At 35.3% G+C, this 17902-nt stretch overlaps 2 protein-coding genes across 2 annotated transcripts in view; both read right to left on the reverse strand.

The window, feature by feature from the left end:
- The window catches only part of LOC136037813 (selenoprotein F-like), a 29988-nt gene extending 13228 nt beyond the window's left edge, over positions 1 to 16760 (reverse strand). Inside the window, exons 1-2 of the mRNA XM_065720645.1 lie at positions 16746 to 16760; positions 8709 to 8891 (exon numbers count right to left, since the gene is read on the reverse strand). Of these exons, the coding sequence (XP_065576717.1) occupies positions 8709 to 8891; positions 16746 to 16760 (198 nt within the window). The remainder of the gene's footprint in view (positions 1 to 8708; positions 8892 to 16745) is intronic.
- Positions 16761 to 16827: 67 nt separating this feature from the next.
- Positions 16828 to 17649, reverse strand: LOC136037816 (gastrula zinc finger protein XlCGF71.1-like). The gene has a single exon (XM_065720648.1). The coding sequence runs from the start codon at positions 17647 to 17649 to the stop codon at positions 16828 to 16830; it is 822 nt and encodes a 273-aa protein (XP_065576720.1).
- Positions 17650 to 17902: the final 253 nt, after the last annotated feature.

Here is a 17902-nt window from a genome sequence, read left to right on the forward strand (position 1 = left end):
AGAAGCTGTCAAATGACCCAGCAGACACTGTAGATTCGCTGAGTGAGTTCCACAGTGGAACAGCGCAATTGGTTAAGAAGTTGAACTTCTTATGCTTTCTGCAAAATTTTTGAAGCAGTTTTTTGGGGCTTCCTTGTGTTTTGGTGTATTCACTGTGATTGAAAATGGGCTCAATAGTATCACTGGTCATCATCTTAAATGCTAGGATGATATCTCCTCTATTTCTAGGGTATGTTAGGGTAGGAAGGTCAAGCTTTTTTAGTCGTTGCTTGTAGGAGATTTGTTCTTGGAAAAAGGGAGCTTTGTCGCTTGATGCTGTATCTTCTCAAGTATCTCCATGTCACACTTAAAGCGTGGGTTGGCAACAGACATGGCAAACTCAAGATGGGGATGAATAAGGGCGGTGTATAGCTTCTTGATTACTTTTGGTTGGCAACTTGTCACTGAACGCTTGATCAAACCAAGGACCTTGTTTGCCTTAGCTACTTAGTTACAACAGTGACTATGAAATTTAAGTTTACTGTCATACAAAGGTTATTGAGATCTTCTTGCAGAGAAGAGGAATTTTCTGTTGAGGCTGCTGGACCAAAGAGTTTGGAATCATCTGCATGTAGTTCAAACCCAATCTTAATCACCACAGGAGCGCCATTTATGTAGGGATTAAATAGAGTTGGACCTAGTTTGGTCCCTTGGGGGACACCACTCTTAACGTGAACTGGTGTGGAGTAGATGTGGTCACCTCTTTCATCATATACAGTGATCTGGACTCTGTCAGATAGGAATCTGTGGAGCAAAATCTTAGGGTGGGGGGGGGGGCAATGTGACAAGGGTACAGATAATTGACCAATTTGACAATTTTATATAAAAAAAAATGAAATGAAATGAAGGTGCCAGAAAAAAATATGAATGAATGGTGCCAGAAAATGGGTGAATGAAGGTGCCAAAAAAAATATGAATGAATGGTGCCAGAAAATGGGTGAATGAAGGTGCAAGAATAAATGAAATGAATGAATAGAATGAAGATGCCAGAAAAAATGAATGAACAAAAATGAAATGAAGATGCCAGAAAAATGAAAAGTGAAGGTGCCCAAAAAATCTTGGGAGCCAGGGTCACCCAAGCTCCTATCTGTATTGTAAAACATAAATCCAAAAAAAGAGCTCATGAAAAATATTTGCATCCCAAATATATTCAAAAATTTTAAAAATAGGCATAAAAAAATTGATAGGATGGATAGAAAACCTTGAGGACATAGAAAATGTCCTCCAGCCAACCAGTTGGTTCAATGGTGTCCCTTTCACTTGTCATAACAGCATTACCTTCTCACAGGAAAAATTTTAAAATTATGAATCAGGATTCTTGTTGTGAAGAAAATAAAACAATAAGAAAAAAGTAGACTCATTATATTCAAGTCAACAGTCCGTTGATATATAATGGTCAATACCAGAATGCCCCCTTCCCCTATTGGAACCAGATATATGCCAGATTTGTATACAGCTCTAGGCTGTATACAAAGTTTCTGAAGAACACATTAGGTCTATAATAACAAAATTCTTGCTTTATAATATGCAGGAACTATAATAAATTTTGTGTTTTTTCCTTTATTAGCTATGTAAAAGTGGACATACTATTAACTTTCCTTTTAAATTTCATTTTGGGCACTTACATGGACTCTTAAAGTAATATCTTTTTTCTCCTACTGATTGATTTATAATACTGATACTTTACTGATACTCTTTCTCTCCTACTGATTGATTAGCACTTCCCATAAAATAGCATGTAAGAAAAGTGTTATGGTATTGACAAATAGGCCTATAGTTTGAAAGCAGACTATTTATTTATCAATCAGGAATGATGGGGGGAGGGGGCATTAGAACAATATACTTTTTGGAATGAACTAAGTAAGTACTTCAGGATTTTTGGCAACTTTACTCAAATAAGGAACAAGGTGGTGATTAATGTATTTTTGAAAGGCATAAAAAGACATATTCAGTGGTGTGTTTACCTTCTACTTCACTAAGTAGTAAAAAATCAGTGTCCAATTGAACAAAATCACATAAAACAAAAAACACTAACATCATGTTGCCAAATAGGAATTGAGAATAATTGTAAATATCAATTAATAGCTAAAAATCTAAGCTTTACAACAATATGGTTATTATTAAATAATCAAATCTGATTATTAAGTCATCAGTTTTCTATATAAAGGACTTGTGCATCCTAAGCTAAGAGTTGGAATTTCTCTTGCCTCCTCATAAAAAGATACAAAAGTTCTTGAAGATGTGCAGTGACATGTGATTAAAGTGATATCTGGCATGCATGAGCATTCCTACCCTGCACGACTACCAAAGCTGAATCTCCCTACTCTTCTTTACAGGAAAAATAAAGGGGATACCATTTTAGCCTACAAGTTATTGAGGGCTAATACTCTCCCAGCATTATTCTCTACTGTTGGTACCAACTCAAGTACTAGAGATCATAACCTAAAATTTTTCAAGCAGTCAACAATATCTAGAATCTGCACTCAATTCTTTTCACCATAGGCTATATTGTCAACAGTTCCAACAAGCTATGAAACAGTTACTGCTGAATCCATTGATGTTTCCAAACAAAGGCTAGATGCTGAGTATATATCTAGAAAGGAGGGTAAATATTTCACTGTTCATATTATTGACTTATGAATAAAGAAAATATACCACTCAATGCCTTTTTTATGCTATTTGTGAATATAATAATAGCTTCCCTTGTAAATTCAAATTTAAGTCCTTTTGAACTCTTGAAAATAATTGAAAAATTTCTGGTCTTTTGGTTTAAAAAAGGCTTAAACCATGGATTTCAAACTTACTGCTTGATATAAATCTATTTTTTAAAGTTCGTGTTAGGCAAATGAACTATGAAAATCTATATGATTTTAAGCTGGATTAACTTTCGAATATATTACAGTGGCATGTATCAGTGATTATAAAAGTTTTGCAATAAATGAAATAACACATTGTTATTTTTGGACTATATTACCACTGGATATTTTTGCTCACTCACATAACGTGCTGTATTATCTTCAGTTTATCTAACAAATTTTTTTTGGTGGCGTGTTATTTTTTACTCTCCCCCTCAAAGAATTGCGGTGGTGTTTCTACTTATTTATTCACTAACACTATCCAGAATTATAATTCTACAACGCCATCCATATTCCAAATTCTTGGGGCGCATCAGAAATTAGAGAGCAATTAAGGTGCATTGGTAGTACTCTGGAGGTGTCTCAGGCGACAAGCAGAGAAGGGGAGGGACCCACCACAAGGACCATACATACATGCCAGTATTTAGTTATCCTTAAATTGCAGGGAATAGGTGAGTGGCTCCCTACACTTCCCTTGTTCCTGGACTTTATCATATTGCCATATTGCCACGAGCATTGAAAAGACTGATAATGAGCAGATATGATTATCACTATTCACCCATATTGAACCTTGTGGAAACCTGCTTAAGACAAAATGATATTACCAATGACACTATATTCAGCACAGATACAAAGTTTTTTGGTAAAGATTTAATCCATTCTGGTCATACATTGCATAATGATTTAGTTTGTGACCTTGTGCACAGTAGGTCAAAGACAGGCAAACTCAAACAACTTTTGAAGTATTCATGTCTGATGTTTATGAACTATTGAAAGTGGCCTCAAATATTCCCAACTTTAAGACACGTTTCACTATTTGAAAAATTGGTGAAGTACCTAGGATCCCTCATGATGTCTTTACAATAATGACTGTGAGGGTCAATGACTGCACTGATAAGATCAAGAATTTAATTGAGCAGTGGAAAGCATCTCTACCAGAGTCACCTGCCTGTATCACCTGGGCTGACTCACCCCAGGGTGATTCAGGAAAATATACAATCAGATTATCAAATTCTGAATGTGAGCTCTTCTGTTTTGTTGTAAATGGAGGGACTAATTGTCTAATTTTCAGATATGGGTAAAGGGGTGACTTTCAAGTTTTCATCCCTGCACCCTTGTGAGTGCAGTGCATACTCAGGCTTAGTGCACACTAAGCCTGAGATTCCAGTTTTCAAAAGAAACTCACCAACTGAATGCCTTGAATCCTGTAGTAAGCAGAAAGATTTTATCAAACATAACAGAGCCTTTGGTCATGTCTGTAAAATCGTCTCATAGCCTATGTTGACTTGGACAAATCAATGAAATGTTTAAGTGAATCTATTAACAAGGTTCCAGATGCGAAAGCTGTTTACCAAGTTCAAAAATTCCTAGCAGTTGCAAAATTTGTTCCTACTGGTACTTCAATGGATGATGTTATTGTTGATAACCCACACATCATTGATTCCCATAATTATGGCATGTCTACTACTGTTAAGCTGTCTTTTAAGGATTCTGTGTCTCATGACCATGCCTTAAAAAATGGAATTTTTGTAGACTACACTCATTTCAATATCATTCCTTATGTTTCCCCACTGTGATAATGTTTCAACTGTCAGTCCTTCAACCACATTGCCAAATACTGTACTAGTCAACCTAAATGCCCCAAATGTGCTGGTGCCCATGTCACTACCTGAGAATCACCATGCCTTAATTCAATTGTGAAATGCACCCTATGCCCTGATGGCAGAAACATGCACCCAAGCTATGGTATGAACTTTCCAGCAGTCAAAGATGCACAAAAGAATTTTGTGCCTCAAAAGAGAGTAATATCCTCTTCATGAACAGTATCATGGTCTTCTGTTGTAACACTTACAGGCATAATGCTAGAAAATTGTATTATACCACTGAAATGTGGAACAAATATGATGTTGTGTGCCTCCAAGAGCACCTTCTAACATCAGAACATTACTGTTTGCTTCAGATCAATACTGACAAAGATCTGTTAATTCATGAAGCAACAAGTTTTTATTCTTGGGGTTGGCCCTCAGGAGAAACTGCTATTATTGCTAGTAAAGCTTTGGGTTTTCAAAAAGTTGAGTCCTGCAAATACTATATTGCTATTGAGATTCCAGGTGCTAACAGATTTGTTATGGTAAATGTTTACCTCCCCACCAATATGAACACAGTGCCTTCTGAGAAACAATAATGATAATAATGATAATTCATTTATCACCCACTTTACTAAACAGAGGTCAAGTAGAGTAAATACAAAAGAAAAATAGCAAAAGAAAAACAAGAAACAAAGTTAATCACCTACAGAAAAAAGATGGATAAGAATAGTGACCACCTTGATTTGCAATTCGAAGTTAAATTTGTGAAAGTAGCAAAGTCAACAACCAGCAAGTTTTTCACTAAAGCTGAATGGAAAAAAATTAATTGAGATCTGTATCAAGCTAAATGTGATGAAGTTCTACAGAAAATCGAAGTCCTGTATCATTTACTGAAACATGGTTCATCTGATACCCTAGCTTTGGATTTGTATTGTTGTGAGATAGTCCATGCCATGAAAGTGGCACAGTCTGCAGCCAGTCCTCAAGCACAGATTTGTGTTGGAACATGCAAGCTGGGTTGGAATAAAGATCCTAATGTGAATGATGTAAAATTCCAATCAGTTTTAGTATAAAGTTTGGTGCAGGTGCAACCAACCTTGCTGTGGTCCTGTTTTCACCTCATTCTGAAAATCTAAAAAAGTTTACAATCAAGCAGTTGACAGCTTAAAGCTTGTGCAAGTTTTTAATGTCAAAAAGGAATTATTTTGTTGTGAAGCAAAATGAAGTGCAGCATATTAACCAAAAGCAGAAGGCTGGTAAAGTGCCAGGTATTGATAGAATTGTAAGCAAACACCTTCATAATGTGTTGTCACTACTCACATGAGTGAGTAGAGGATTGATGGAATTGGTAGAGTGAGTAATGAGTGAGTAGAGGTATTGATGGAATTGTAAGCAAACACCTTCATAATGTGTTGTCACTACTCACATGAGTGAGTAGAGGAGTGTGCTCCTAACTAGAGGAGCACATCACTGTGCTCCTCTAGATGTGTATTGATTCAGGAGCTGTCCCTAAATTATTTTGTAGCAGTGTTGTTACAAACATTTTGAAAAAAAGGGAAAAACCCTAATTTGTGTGCTAGTTATCACCCCACTACAGTGTTGGAAACTTTAAGTAACGTTTTAGAATGCATATTACTTTCTGAATTGGTACTTCTGAATTGGTGCACAGGCTAATGAATAAAATTATGGCAAAAGCTCATGCTTGAAATCTGCTGTTGTTTTTATGTAGTGTTGATATCTCTTCTGCTTTTGATTCTGTTGTGTATTCTAAACTTTTCCTAGCACTTTTAGACCAAGGAGTTAATCCATATACAGTAGCTTTTGTTGTATTAATATTAATATAGTTCAATTCTCACTACATTGTTGGATAGAAGTTTATCATCACCTATTTTGAGTTTCTCATTTATGAGCTGTCCTGTATTTACAGATTATACAGTAGCATTGTTGTAGTTGTAGATGACCATGTTGTATATTCAAGTCTATCTCTGAAGTACCTTGGTGTAACATATGAATCTAATATGAAGAACAGATAAACAATGTTAATTGATAGCATCACAATGGGTTTAAGGATAAGTTGTGCTAAAGTGACTTCACTCAAATTCAGTTTAAATAGAAAAGTTGTGTCATGTATTTATTCAGCAGTTTTTTACCAGTTCTTCATTATGCTTTGCCAATGTGAATTGGTTAATACAGTGAAACTTACAATTAGATCAGCTTTTTTCAAATGTTTGAAGTTTCTCCTCCAACTCCCTCTTTATAGATCAGCTTTTTTCAAATATTTGAAGTTTCTCCTCCAACTCCCTCTTTATAGATCAGCTTTTTTCAAATATTTGAAGTTTCTACTCCAACTCCCTCTTTCTACCAGGAATACATACCTTGAGAATGAGTATGAATAATGCAATATTTTAACTCAGCTGCCCAAGCTTTAAGATAACACTCAATTAAAACCTCTAAGCAGTCTTCCTGAATGCATATATCCATATTTGATCTGCTGTGACAATTGCTAAATGTTTGATTTTTTGTGTTTTAGGCTAATTATAGGTTAATATGAAGTTTTCTTGTTAGTGTATTCTTATTTTTGGTAAAATCCTAGTTAATTTACTTCTTGCTATCTCAGAAAGGGTTTAGGTTAGGGAAATGAAACTTTCAGGGATGAATCTACAGACTAAAGTATGTCCTGGGAAAGTATTTTGAAGCAACTACCTCCAATCCTTCTCCCTCTAGAGGGCCTTGACCTTTGATGACCTTTAAAAATATGTGTTATAAAAGTGAAACCTTGCAAAATATATCTTCTACTTAATTGAAGTATGGCACAATTGTTTTCAGCTTCATAACTTTGCTCAATTCCATTTTATAAGGTTTTCAAGATATGCAAATACATTTCCTAAACTTTGAAAAAAAACATTGATATGGCTCAAAATTCTACTCAAATAACAGGAATTGCATTTTCAGAACTAAAGGCAGATAAAAAGCAACTAGTAACTGAAAATTAAGGTAAAATGTTGTTTTGTCAAAATTTTAATAGGTATAGACCTGTCATGTAGGCAAATTTCAGGGCCCTCTAGAGGGAGAAGGAGTGGAGATGGGTACTTTAAAATACCTTCCAAGGACATATTTTAGCCTGTAAACCCATCCCTGAAAGTTTCATTTTCCTAACCTAAACCCTTTCTGAGATAGCAAGAAGTCAATTAACTAGAATTTTACCTTATTTTGTTGTTTATTTACTCCACCCATTCTTCTGTTATAGTATGGTGGACTATAAATAAAATTCATTCATTCATTCATGTGATTCATAAGCATTGAATTATTACAATTAAGTTGAATAAAATATTCAAAACAATTTCTACATTTTTTCTATCAGCCATGTTTCTTCTGCTGGCTTTGATATTTGTATATATATATATATAGGTAAAACTGCAGTTAGGCCTAAAACAGAACAAGAAGAAAACATGACAGATTTGTTTTGAATTTCTTTTCATCAATGCAATCTTGACAAATCTATGTTTGTAAACTATACAATTTTTACAAAATGGATTTATAATGAAACAATAAGTTTGAAAAAAATGTTATAGTTTAACTGATTTTTATATCCAAAAATACAGAATAAAATTATTATTTCAAGGGTCTAAAATTGAACTTCCAAGAAAAACAAGTATTATATTCAGAAAGAGCCTAGGAAATGGCATCTAGTTGTAGCCTATGTTCAATTTATTTTTAAGTTAATAATATAACAATGAAATATTTACTGAAAGGAGGTCTTCCAGAGAGTGTAAACTCAACTGGAATTCTACCGAACATGAAACAGGACCTGTCACTAGTGAACTTTGTAGGCTATATAACTCAAGTCATTATTCTAAAGCTCTACAAGGAGAAATCCTTAGAATGCTCCTAGCAGCAGGAGGCTGGGCTGACACCTCCCAGCCTCCAGGGCAAGGACTATAAGTTGTGCAAGTTTTTGTGTCTTTAGAAAAACACACTTTAAAACTTTTGATTACTAAGCTAGGTGTTTTTTGAGCCCCTTTAAGGGGCTAAATTTACCTTCTGATACATTAACCTACCTTACCTGAAGGATCTTTTGATAAGAATGTAGTTCTTAGGCTATTTTATCAGACAGAACATTGAATAGGCTACATTTGAATCACTAACTAAGCTATTCCTACTATATTTATAACCAAAAAAAACATAAGCTGCAATGAAAAATTAAGACTGTAAGATAATTTATTACCATAGTCAACCCAAAAGTGATTGATAATAATAGATAATCAAGAATCATAATAATAAACTCTTTTATAGACTTTAAACTTTTTTCAAACTTTTGATGATAGTAATTTACTTCTCTTTCATCTTCGACATCAGCGTTGCAAAATTTTCTATCAAAAAGTAAGCCAGATTCTAGATAAGCCTTAGCCTTTGAAAAACAAGCCAAAATAAGCTAGACAAGGTTTTCCCCAAAATCAAGCTCCATTTTTCCCTTGCTTGCTAGCCCTTTCTTCACTTCGATGCCTTTCTACGTGAAAACGACTGTTTTTGCGTACTCTTTCAATTTCATCTGTTTTTTTTTTTAGCAGGCTTATTCGTCATATTGCTCGAAAGGCTGTGAAACATTTTCATTGGCTTCTAAAATTTAATTTATTACATTCCTATGAATATACTCTTTAAATGATTACAGTCTGATAACAAAAAACACGTCAAAATTTTTGATGCTGATTCCAAACATTTAGATTAACACAATCCATCAAAAGCCACGAGCTCGAGAACAATTTTTCGATTTCGAAAAGAAAGAAAACACTCCAAATCGTTGGAGTATTTCAATTTGGTTTATTTTTTGGCACGAACTGCTTTTCTGGGAAGAAATTATTTTCTTGTTTACGAAATTATTTTCTTGCCTGCAGTTGCATTAAAAACTTCACCTGGAAATATTTCTAACAGTGGACAACATAATGCTTTACATAATTGCTACATAATTTGCTTGACACTGATCAGAAAGAAGACAAAAAGCGAGATCTTAGAGGTATTAAGTATATTCTAATTACAACCATAAGCCAGATCATGTTTTTAGTTTATTATCATATAAATTTGTATTTTCTCAGTGTGCAAATTACAGCGTGGAAATGTGTTAGTTAATCATTTCAGAATGAATTGTTTTATCAGTGCTAATCACCATGCTAGAGTATAATTAGCAACGAACTGTTCCGTCCAGCCAATTCACGGGAATAATTTATAGTTCATAATGATACTGTTTTTAAAACGTAAAACCGATAACGTATGCAGGAAATTTGCAAAAATGTTTACACAGAAATGATTCAATATAGCCGTTGAAAAAAGAAAACCAGCTTGAGATAAAAAAAAAAAACAACTAAAACTATTGAGCTGGATTAAAATTAAAATAAAGCATTATGACGAAAAGTCAAACTTAAGTTTAAAGAGCGAAGTTTGTGAATGATGAAGTTCCCTTTATGTATGAATAGTTTCTGTTAATCTAAATTTTCATCTTGCTCTTTACTTTCAGTTCAAAAAATTAATTTTTCTGTTTAATTTCTGACTGTTTTTCAAAACATGCCCGAAATACCCCATCCATTTTGTAAAATTTCTTTGGAAGCCCCCCCCCCTAAAAAAATTATCCCCTTAGAAAAGCTCCCGCAGAAAACCCGTCCTTAAGATATTTCTGAATATTTCCCAATAACAAATACTAAATGTGTGCAATGGTCGAATTGCAGAATTTATAGACTTTTTAATTCTTTAGAATGAAATGGCTATCTCAAAATTTTGATCTCAGGTGTTTTTGGGGAAAAGAGGCTGTAAAAAGGGGGTTATTTGCGCTCCATTCTTTTTTACTGAAAAGGGGCACGAGAACTTTTTATTTCTGTTCAAATGAGCCCTCTTCCAATGGTCAGGCACTTTTGGTTTGAAAAGATCACCCCTAGAGAAAAATAATCAATAAACACGCATCGGTTACCGTTCTTCTGACCAAAAACACAAAACCCCACATTTTGTAAACCGGAATTTAAAACGTCTATTGGTGTGTTTTTTTAAAAGCTGAATCTGACTGTGTGATTTTTATGAAGATCACTTAACTTTTTGGGGGTGTTTTCTTTCTCTTTGAAATCGGAAAAATTTCCCCAGGCTCGTAGCTTTTGATGGGGCAAATTAATCTGAATATTTGGAATCAACATCAAACCTTCTGAAGAGTCTATTGTTATGAAATTTTTGTTTTTAAAGGATCGATTATTATTGAGACGAGTCACTCCTTTCTTGTAATTCATAACCACGTCTGTTTTTCAGATCATGCCAGGAAGACCCTATGCCCTACGCAAAATTTCCCCGGAACTGCCCTCCCCCGAAAATTATCCGCTTTGAAATATACCCGTAGAAAATCTGTCCCCAAAATATTTCTGTATGTTTCCCAATAACAAATACTATACGTGTGTAATGACAAATTTCAGACTTTTTAATTATGTAGAATGAAATGGCTATTTCAAAATTTTGATTTGAGGTGTTTTGGGGAAAAGAGGGTGTAAGAAGTAGGCCATTTGCGCTCCATTCTTTTTACTTAAAAGGGGCACAAGAGCTTTTAATTTCCGTTTAAATGAGCCCTCTTCCGATGGTCAAGGACCATTGGTTTGAAAAAATTACCGCTAGGGAAGAATCAAACGGTTCGCGGTAACGATCTAACAGTTCGTGGTAACGAACCGTAGTAAGGAGCGACCTGGCTCAATAGTAACCGAAACTCTAAAAAATAAAATTTGATACCAATAGTTACATTAAAAGAATCGCATTTTAATGCTGATTTCAAATATATGTTTCATCAAGATCAGATATACCCATCAGAAGTTACGAGCCTGAGAAAATTTGTCTCATTTTAGAAAATAGGGAGAAACACCCCCTAAAAGTCATCCAATCTTAACGAAAATCACACCATCAGATTCAACACATCAGAGAACCTTATTGTGGAAATTTCAAGCTCCTATGTACAAAAATGTGGAATTTCACATTTTTTGCCAGAAGACAGATCACGGATGCGTGTTTATTTTTTTTTCCCAGGGGTGATCGTATCGACTGAGTGATCCTAGACTGTCGCGAGAGGGCTCATTCTAACGGAAATTAAAATTTCTAGTGCCCTTTTTAAGTGACCAAAAAAATTGGAGGGCACCTAGGCCCCCTTCCACGCTCATTTTTTCCCAAAAGTCACCGGATCAAAATTCTGGGATAGCCTTTTTATTCACCATAGTCGAAAAACCTAATAACTATGTCCTTAGGGACGATTTAATCCCCCACAGTCTCCATTGGAGGGGCTGCAAGTTACAAACTTTGACCTGTGTTTACATATAGTAAGGGTTACTGGGAAATGTACAGACGTTTTCAGGGATATTTTTTTGGTTAATAGGGAGAGTTGAGAGGTGGGTTACGTGGAAGGATATTTCCACGCAAGAACGTCTCATGGGGGAAGAGAATTTCAATGAAGAGGGCGCAGGATTTTCTAGCATTATTTGAAAAAAAAAAACAATGAAAAAATAAATATGAAAAGTTTTTTCTACTGAAAATAAGGAGCAGCATTAAAACTTAAACCAAACAGAAATTATTACGCATATGAGGGGTTCACCTCCTCGTTGTACCTCACTCTTTACGCTAAAGTATTTTTAGTAATTTCAACTATTTGTTCTATGGCCTTTGTGATTCAGAGGTCATTCTTAAGGAATTAGGACAAAATTTAAACTTTAGTGTAAAGAGCGAGGTATGGACAAGGGTAGAACCCCCTCATATACGCAATAAAAACATACGAATATAGAAGTTCGTTGCGTAAGTTAATTCGTAAGTTACGCAAATTTTTACCAACGAAAACGTTCGTAAAAAATAAAAAGTTCTAGTTGCCTTTTTAAGTAATCAAAAAATTGGAGGGCAACTAGGAGAGCCAAGATCAAAACACGCATTAATTCGAAAACGTCCAAAAGCCAAGTTTAAGGCCAGTGGTTACAGTCAAGTATTTTCCAACCAGTCACCATCAATATAAATTAGTTTTGTCGGAAGTCAGCCAATATTGCATCACTATCTGGTTAATTGAGATAAAAGGGCTGGACATTAGCGGATTTTTTCATAGTTCTAGTTCACTTTTTAAGAGTCAAAAGATATTCTAGGGAAAATAGCCCCCCTCCCCCACACCCTTTGCCCTCAAAACCATCCGATAAACACTTTGAGATAGCCATTCTTTAAATAGTTCTAATATCAAGTAACAAAAACTCTGGGGACAACACAACCCCCCAGAACTTGGTGTCAAGTGTTTTAGGTTATGCCCAGGGGGCATATAAGGGTTTTATGTAAGGAGTGGTCGTATAAACTTCAAAGGTGGCTCATTTGATCTTTTTATGAGTTAAAAGTGATCAAAAGGTATCTATCCCCCCCATATAAATGCACCCTCTTGTCCCGAAAATACAGCCGGTCAAAATTTTGAGATAACTTATTTGCTTGAAATAGTCCAACGATCAGATAACAAAACTTAGGGGTCAAAATACGCCCGCCAGGATCCCGGGGGAAGGGTTGTAACTTATACCACGGGGGTATATGGAATTTATTGTGGAGGAGGTCTTATAAAATTGGACGGGACTCAAATGATTCGTCAAGTTCCCCAACCCTGTCAAAATTCAACCCCATCCCTGTTTTCCCCAAATACATCTGATCAAATTTTGTATATAGCCGTTTTGTTCAAAACAGACCAAAGATCACATAACAAAAACTCAGGGATAACACATCCCCTAGAAACTGGAGGCAAGTGATGTAAATAATTATTGAGACCACACTAGCTAATCATGATAAAACATAAAATTGCAAAGAAAGGAAGAAAACAAGGACAATAAACAGCCAGTGAAAAAGTTGAAAAATTATGCAAATATTTCGGTCAAGACTTGACCTTCCACTGTTGAGTTACCCTTTCACCATTACTAAAACAGGGCCATCCTATTGCAGTTTTGTGTTTTGTTTTAAGGTTTGGTTTCTCATATTTTTATTTTGCTCTGATGACAGTCAAGCGGAGGTCTTGACCGGATGATTTGCATGATTTTTCAACCTTTTCACTAGCTGTTTATTGTCCTCGTTTTCTTCCCCTTTTCAAGATTTTATGTTTTATATTGACCAATGTTGTAAATTATACCCCAGACTAAAGTTTTTATGGAAGGGATGGTTGCATAATACAAAGAACATGCTTTTACTACTAATACTAACTGTTATTAATACTAATACTACTACTATGACTGCTATAACAACTATTCTTAAGGTATGAAGGTGAAATCATCAGGGAATATTGAGAGGAAGGTGAAATGAATCACAATACGCCATCTGTGTGGGGGTTAGCAAAAGGGGGTATTAGCAAATCTTAGGAGTAGTTTAGTGTTTGAAGTTGAAACTTACTGGGCTATTTGTGGGAGATGTTTAACTAGCCAAAAAAAATTGTTTTTGACAATATTAACTAAAACTAAACAATATTTGAATTCTATGGTTACTTCTTTAACTCATATTACTACTTCTAATGCATATACTACTGTTACTATTAAGCTGCTACTGCTACTCCATGTATTAGTATCACTACTTCTCCTACCATTACTGCCACTAAAGCTAAGGCTTTAGTGACACTTGCGGACACCTGCAGTTAGAAGAAAAGCAAAAGCGAGAATGAGAACGTGTCCAAAACATGGGTTCAAGTTCTGTATTTGTTTGTGGAACTCGTTAGAGAGCAAGCAACGTCCTAAAAAAGGTTTTCAGAGAATTTCATTTTGAAATTCTTGTGGTCGCAATGCAATTTGACTATGCAAATAGCAATCTCCAAATGAAATACCGTTCTTTGCTACTCTATCCTTGGGAAATTGGATGGGCACTTAGTGAATACAAGCAACATTGAAGAGTCCCAGTGAGTTATATGTAGCATTTATGTAGTTTATGGCATCTTAGTATATTTTTACAGGGTTTTGTGCCCCCTAGAGCTAAGGCTTTAGTGAAACTTGCGGACACCTGCGGTTAGAAGAAAAGCAAAAGCGAGAATGAGAACGTGTCCGAAACATGGGTTCGAGTTTTGTATTTGTTTGTGGAACTCGTTAGAGAGCAAGCGACGTCCTAAAAAGGGCTTTGAGAGAATTTCATTGTGAAATTCCGGTGGTCGCAATGCAATTTGACTATGCAAATAGCAATCTCCAAATGAAATACCGTTCTTTGCTACTCTATCCTTGGGAAATTGGATGGGTACTTAGTGAATACAAGCAACATTGAAGAGTCCCAGTGAGTTATATGTAGCATTTATGTAGTTTATGGCATCTTAGTATATTTTTACAGGGTTTTGTGCCCCCTAGAGCTAAGGCTTTAGTGAAACTTGCGGACACCTGCGGTTAGAAGAAAAGCAAAAGCGAGAATGAGAACGTGTCCGAAACATGAGTTCGAGTTTTGTATTTGTTTGTGGAACTCGTTAGAGAGCAAGCGACGTCCTAAAAAGGGCTTTGAGAGAATTTCATTGTGAAATTCTGGTGGTCGCAATGCAATTTGACCATGCAAATAGCAATCTCCAAGTGAAATACCGTTCTTTGCTACTCTATCCTTGGGAAATTGGATGGGTACTTATTGAATACAAGCAAAAGTGAAGAGTCCCAGTGAGTTATATGTAACATTTATGTATTTTATGGCATCTTAGTATATTTTTACTGGGTTTTGTGCCCCCTAAAGCTAAGGCTTTAGTGACACCTGCGGTTAGAAGAAAAGCAAAAGCGAGAATGAGAACGTATCCGAAACATGAGTTCAAGTTTTGTATTTGTTTGTGGAATTCGTTAGAGAGCAACCGACGTCCTAAAAAAGGCTTTCAGAGAATTTTATTTTGAAATTCTGGTGGTCGCAATGCAATTTGACCATGCAAATAGTAATCTCCAAATGAAATACCGTTCTTTGCTACTCTATCCTTGGGAAATTGGATGGGTACTTAGTGAATACAAGCAACATTGAAGAGTCCCAGTGAGTTATGTGTAACATTTATGTAGTTTATGGCATCTTAGTATATTTTTACTGGGTTTGTGCAATACCTTGTTGGCACCAAAGATTGTGGCAACTCTTTACTTCTAAACTAATATTTATTTCTTCTTTGCTCTTATTTTTGAAATGCTTTGATGGTCGCTGTTGCATATGCTCTAACCAGAAAATTCTTTCATCTTCATTTTCATCTTCAATTCATTCTAAATCCAAGTGTTGCATGTCTTTTAACCAAAAGCATCTTTGCTCTTCATTTTGATTTTAACACTTTCAGATTCTCAGCGTCGCATGTCTTCTAACTGCAAGTGTCTTTGCTCCTTACTTTTATTTTTGAAACGTTCTGAACCTTGCTATTGCGTATCTTTCAGCCGCTAAATTTTTTACTTTCGTTTTGAATTAGCTTCAATCGTCGTTGTTGCAAATCTTCTAGTCACATTTGTCTTTCTTCTTCATTTTGGATTTGTATTATTTGAGACAATTTGTCAATGCCATTTCCTAAGCCATACCTGCAGTTTAGAAAACCAACAACCCGAACGGCTGTTGATTAGTTGATTTTTCAGGTGGTTAGACAAAAACTTCTTTATTCTCCACTGAATCAGCATTTATAAAAATTGTCAATTTGTGTCTTTTAGGTCTAACCATAGATATATTTTTAATACTTCCTGACATTTCCTAAGCCATACCTGCAGTTTAGAAAACCAACAACCCGAACGGCTGTTGATTAGTTGATTTTTCAGGTGGTTAGACAAAAACTTCTTTATTCTCCAATGAATCAGCATTTATAAAAATTGTCAATTTGTGTCTTTTAGGTCTAACTATAGATATATTTTTAATACTTATATTTGTCATAGCTTTCTTTTTCAAAAATATATGTAACTCACTTAAAGAAATAAGCTTCATTTAAAAACTCATTTATTGACAAGTTCATAATCTAAAGAGAGATGTCTTCGTTTCATTGGTCATTGTGCTCATATATTTAGCACGATTTTGATTCCGAGAAAAGCTCCACTTGCATATGGTGCATTTATATGGCTTTTCATTGCTGTGGATTCTCTTGTCTCCAACATGTGTAATTTTGAATGAACGTTCCCTTGAATATGTCAAATAATGTAAGGTTTTCATCGGGTTAGGCTCCCATGTGTTTAGCAGGAGGTCCATTCTAAGAAAAATCACTTACAAGTTATACTTGCAAGTCTTTTCACCAGTTTGAGTTCCCAATTGTGCTGCAAAAGTACTATTCTGAAAAATCAGAGCATTTATGTCCTACTTGAATGCTTTTCATCGGTGTGGGTTCTTATGGGTACAGCTGGAGTAGTATTTTTACTTGAATCCGCTATCTTATAATATGTTTACTGTATAATTTCATCCATGTGGGTTTTGAGGTGGTTAGCACGAGTAGTATTCCTAGAAAAACTCCTCTCACACAGGTCACACTTGTACGGTTTTTCACCAGTGTGAGTTCTCTGATGCATAAGAAGAGTACTATTCTGTTTAAATCTTTGCTTACATACGTCACATATGTATGGCCTTTCACCGGTGTGGGTTCTCACGTGTCCGACAAGAATACTCTTTCGACTGAAACACAGCTTACAATTGTCACACTTGTAGGGCTTTTCACCGGTGTGTATTTTCAAATGTTGAATGAGATGATTATTTATAGTAAAGCTTCTGTTGCACACATAGCATTTATATGGCTTTTCACCGGTGTGGATTCTCATATGTATGGTCAGATTACTCTTCTGACTAAAACTGCGCTCGCATACGTCACACCTGAAGGGTTTTTCACCAGTGTGGGTGATCAGGTGTCTATTAAGATTACTTTTATTTGAAAATCTCCTCCTGCACGCATTGCACTCGTAGAACTTTCCATTAGTTTGAGATCTCAGGTTTTTCACAAGATTTTTATGGGTAGATCGTTTCTTGTCATTTTGAAAGGATGTTTTCTTTTTCTGTTTGGCTGCGTCCTTTTCATTTCCGTCCGTTCCGTCCGTCTTCGTCTGGCAGTTAGTCAGCTTCTCTGTGGCTGGTTTATCATCAAAAATGTCTATTGATAAGAATTCTTTTTTTCGTTCCTCAGTTTCAGTCGATTCTGTTTGGAACCGATTGGACTGATTACTTTCATGTGCAAATCCGATCACATGATCAGAAGTTTGTTCAAATATTGAATTCATCTTTGAGGATTCAAGCTTTAACCTACTCAATTTTTGTTGAGTTTCAGCTTAAAGTTGAGAAGTTCTAGCCAGGACATATTAACATTAAAAGAATTGTCTATTCAAACTAAGAAGTTTCGCTAAATTGTTTTAAATTTCTCGAGAAAAAGAAATAATTCTTTACTTTAAAGATTTCTATTATATGCTTGTGTATGTTAAACTTTTTAAATTATGTCAATTTTAATGAAATTCGTCATTTTTTACGGAAGGCAAT

Source organism: Artemia franciscana, chromosome 17 (assembly GCF_032884065.1).
Source record: "Artemia franciscana chromosome 17, ASM3288406v1, whole genome shotgun sequence".
Classification (NCBI taxonomy): domain Eukaryota; kingdom Metazoa; phylum Arthropoda; class Branchiopoda; order Anostraca; family Artemiidae; genus Artemia; species Artemia franciscana.

Bases quoted from the DNA above. Each gene is read 5' to 3' on its own strand.
- LOC136037816 (XM_065720648.1), bottom strand. From the start codon at position 17,649: ATGAATTCAATATTTGAACAAACTTCTGATCATGTGATCGGATTTGCA.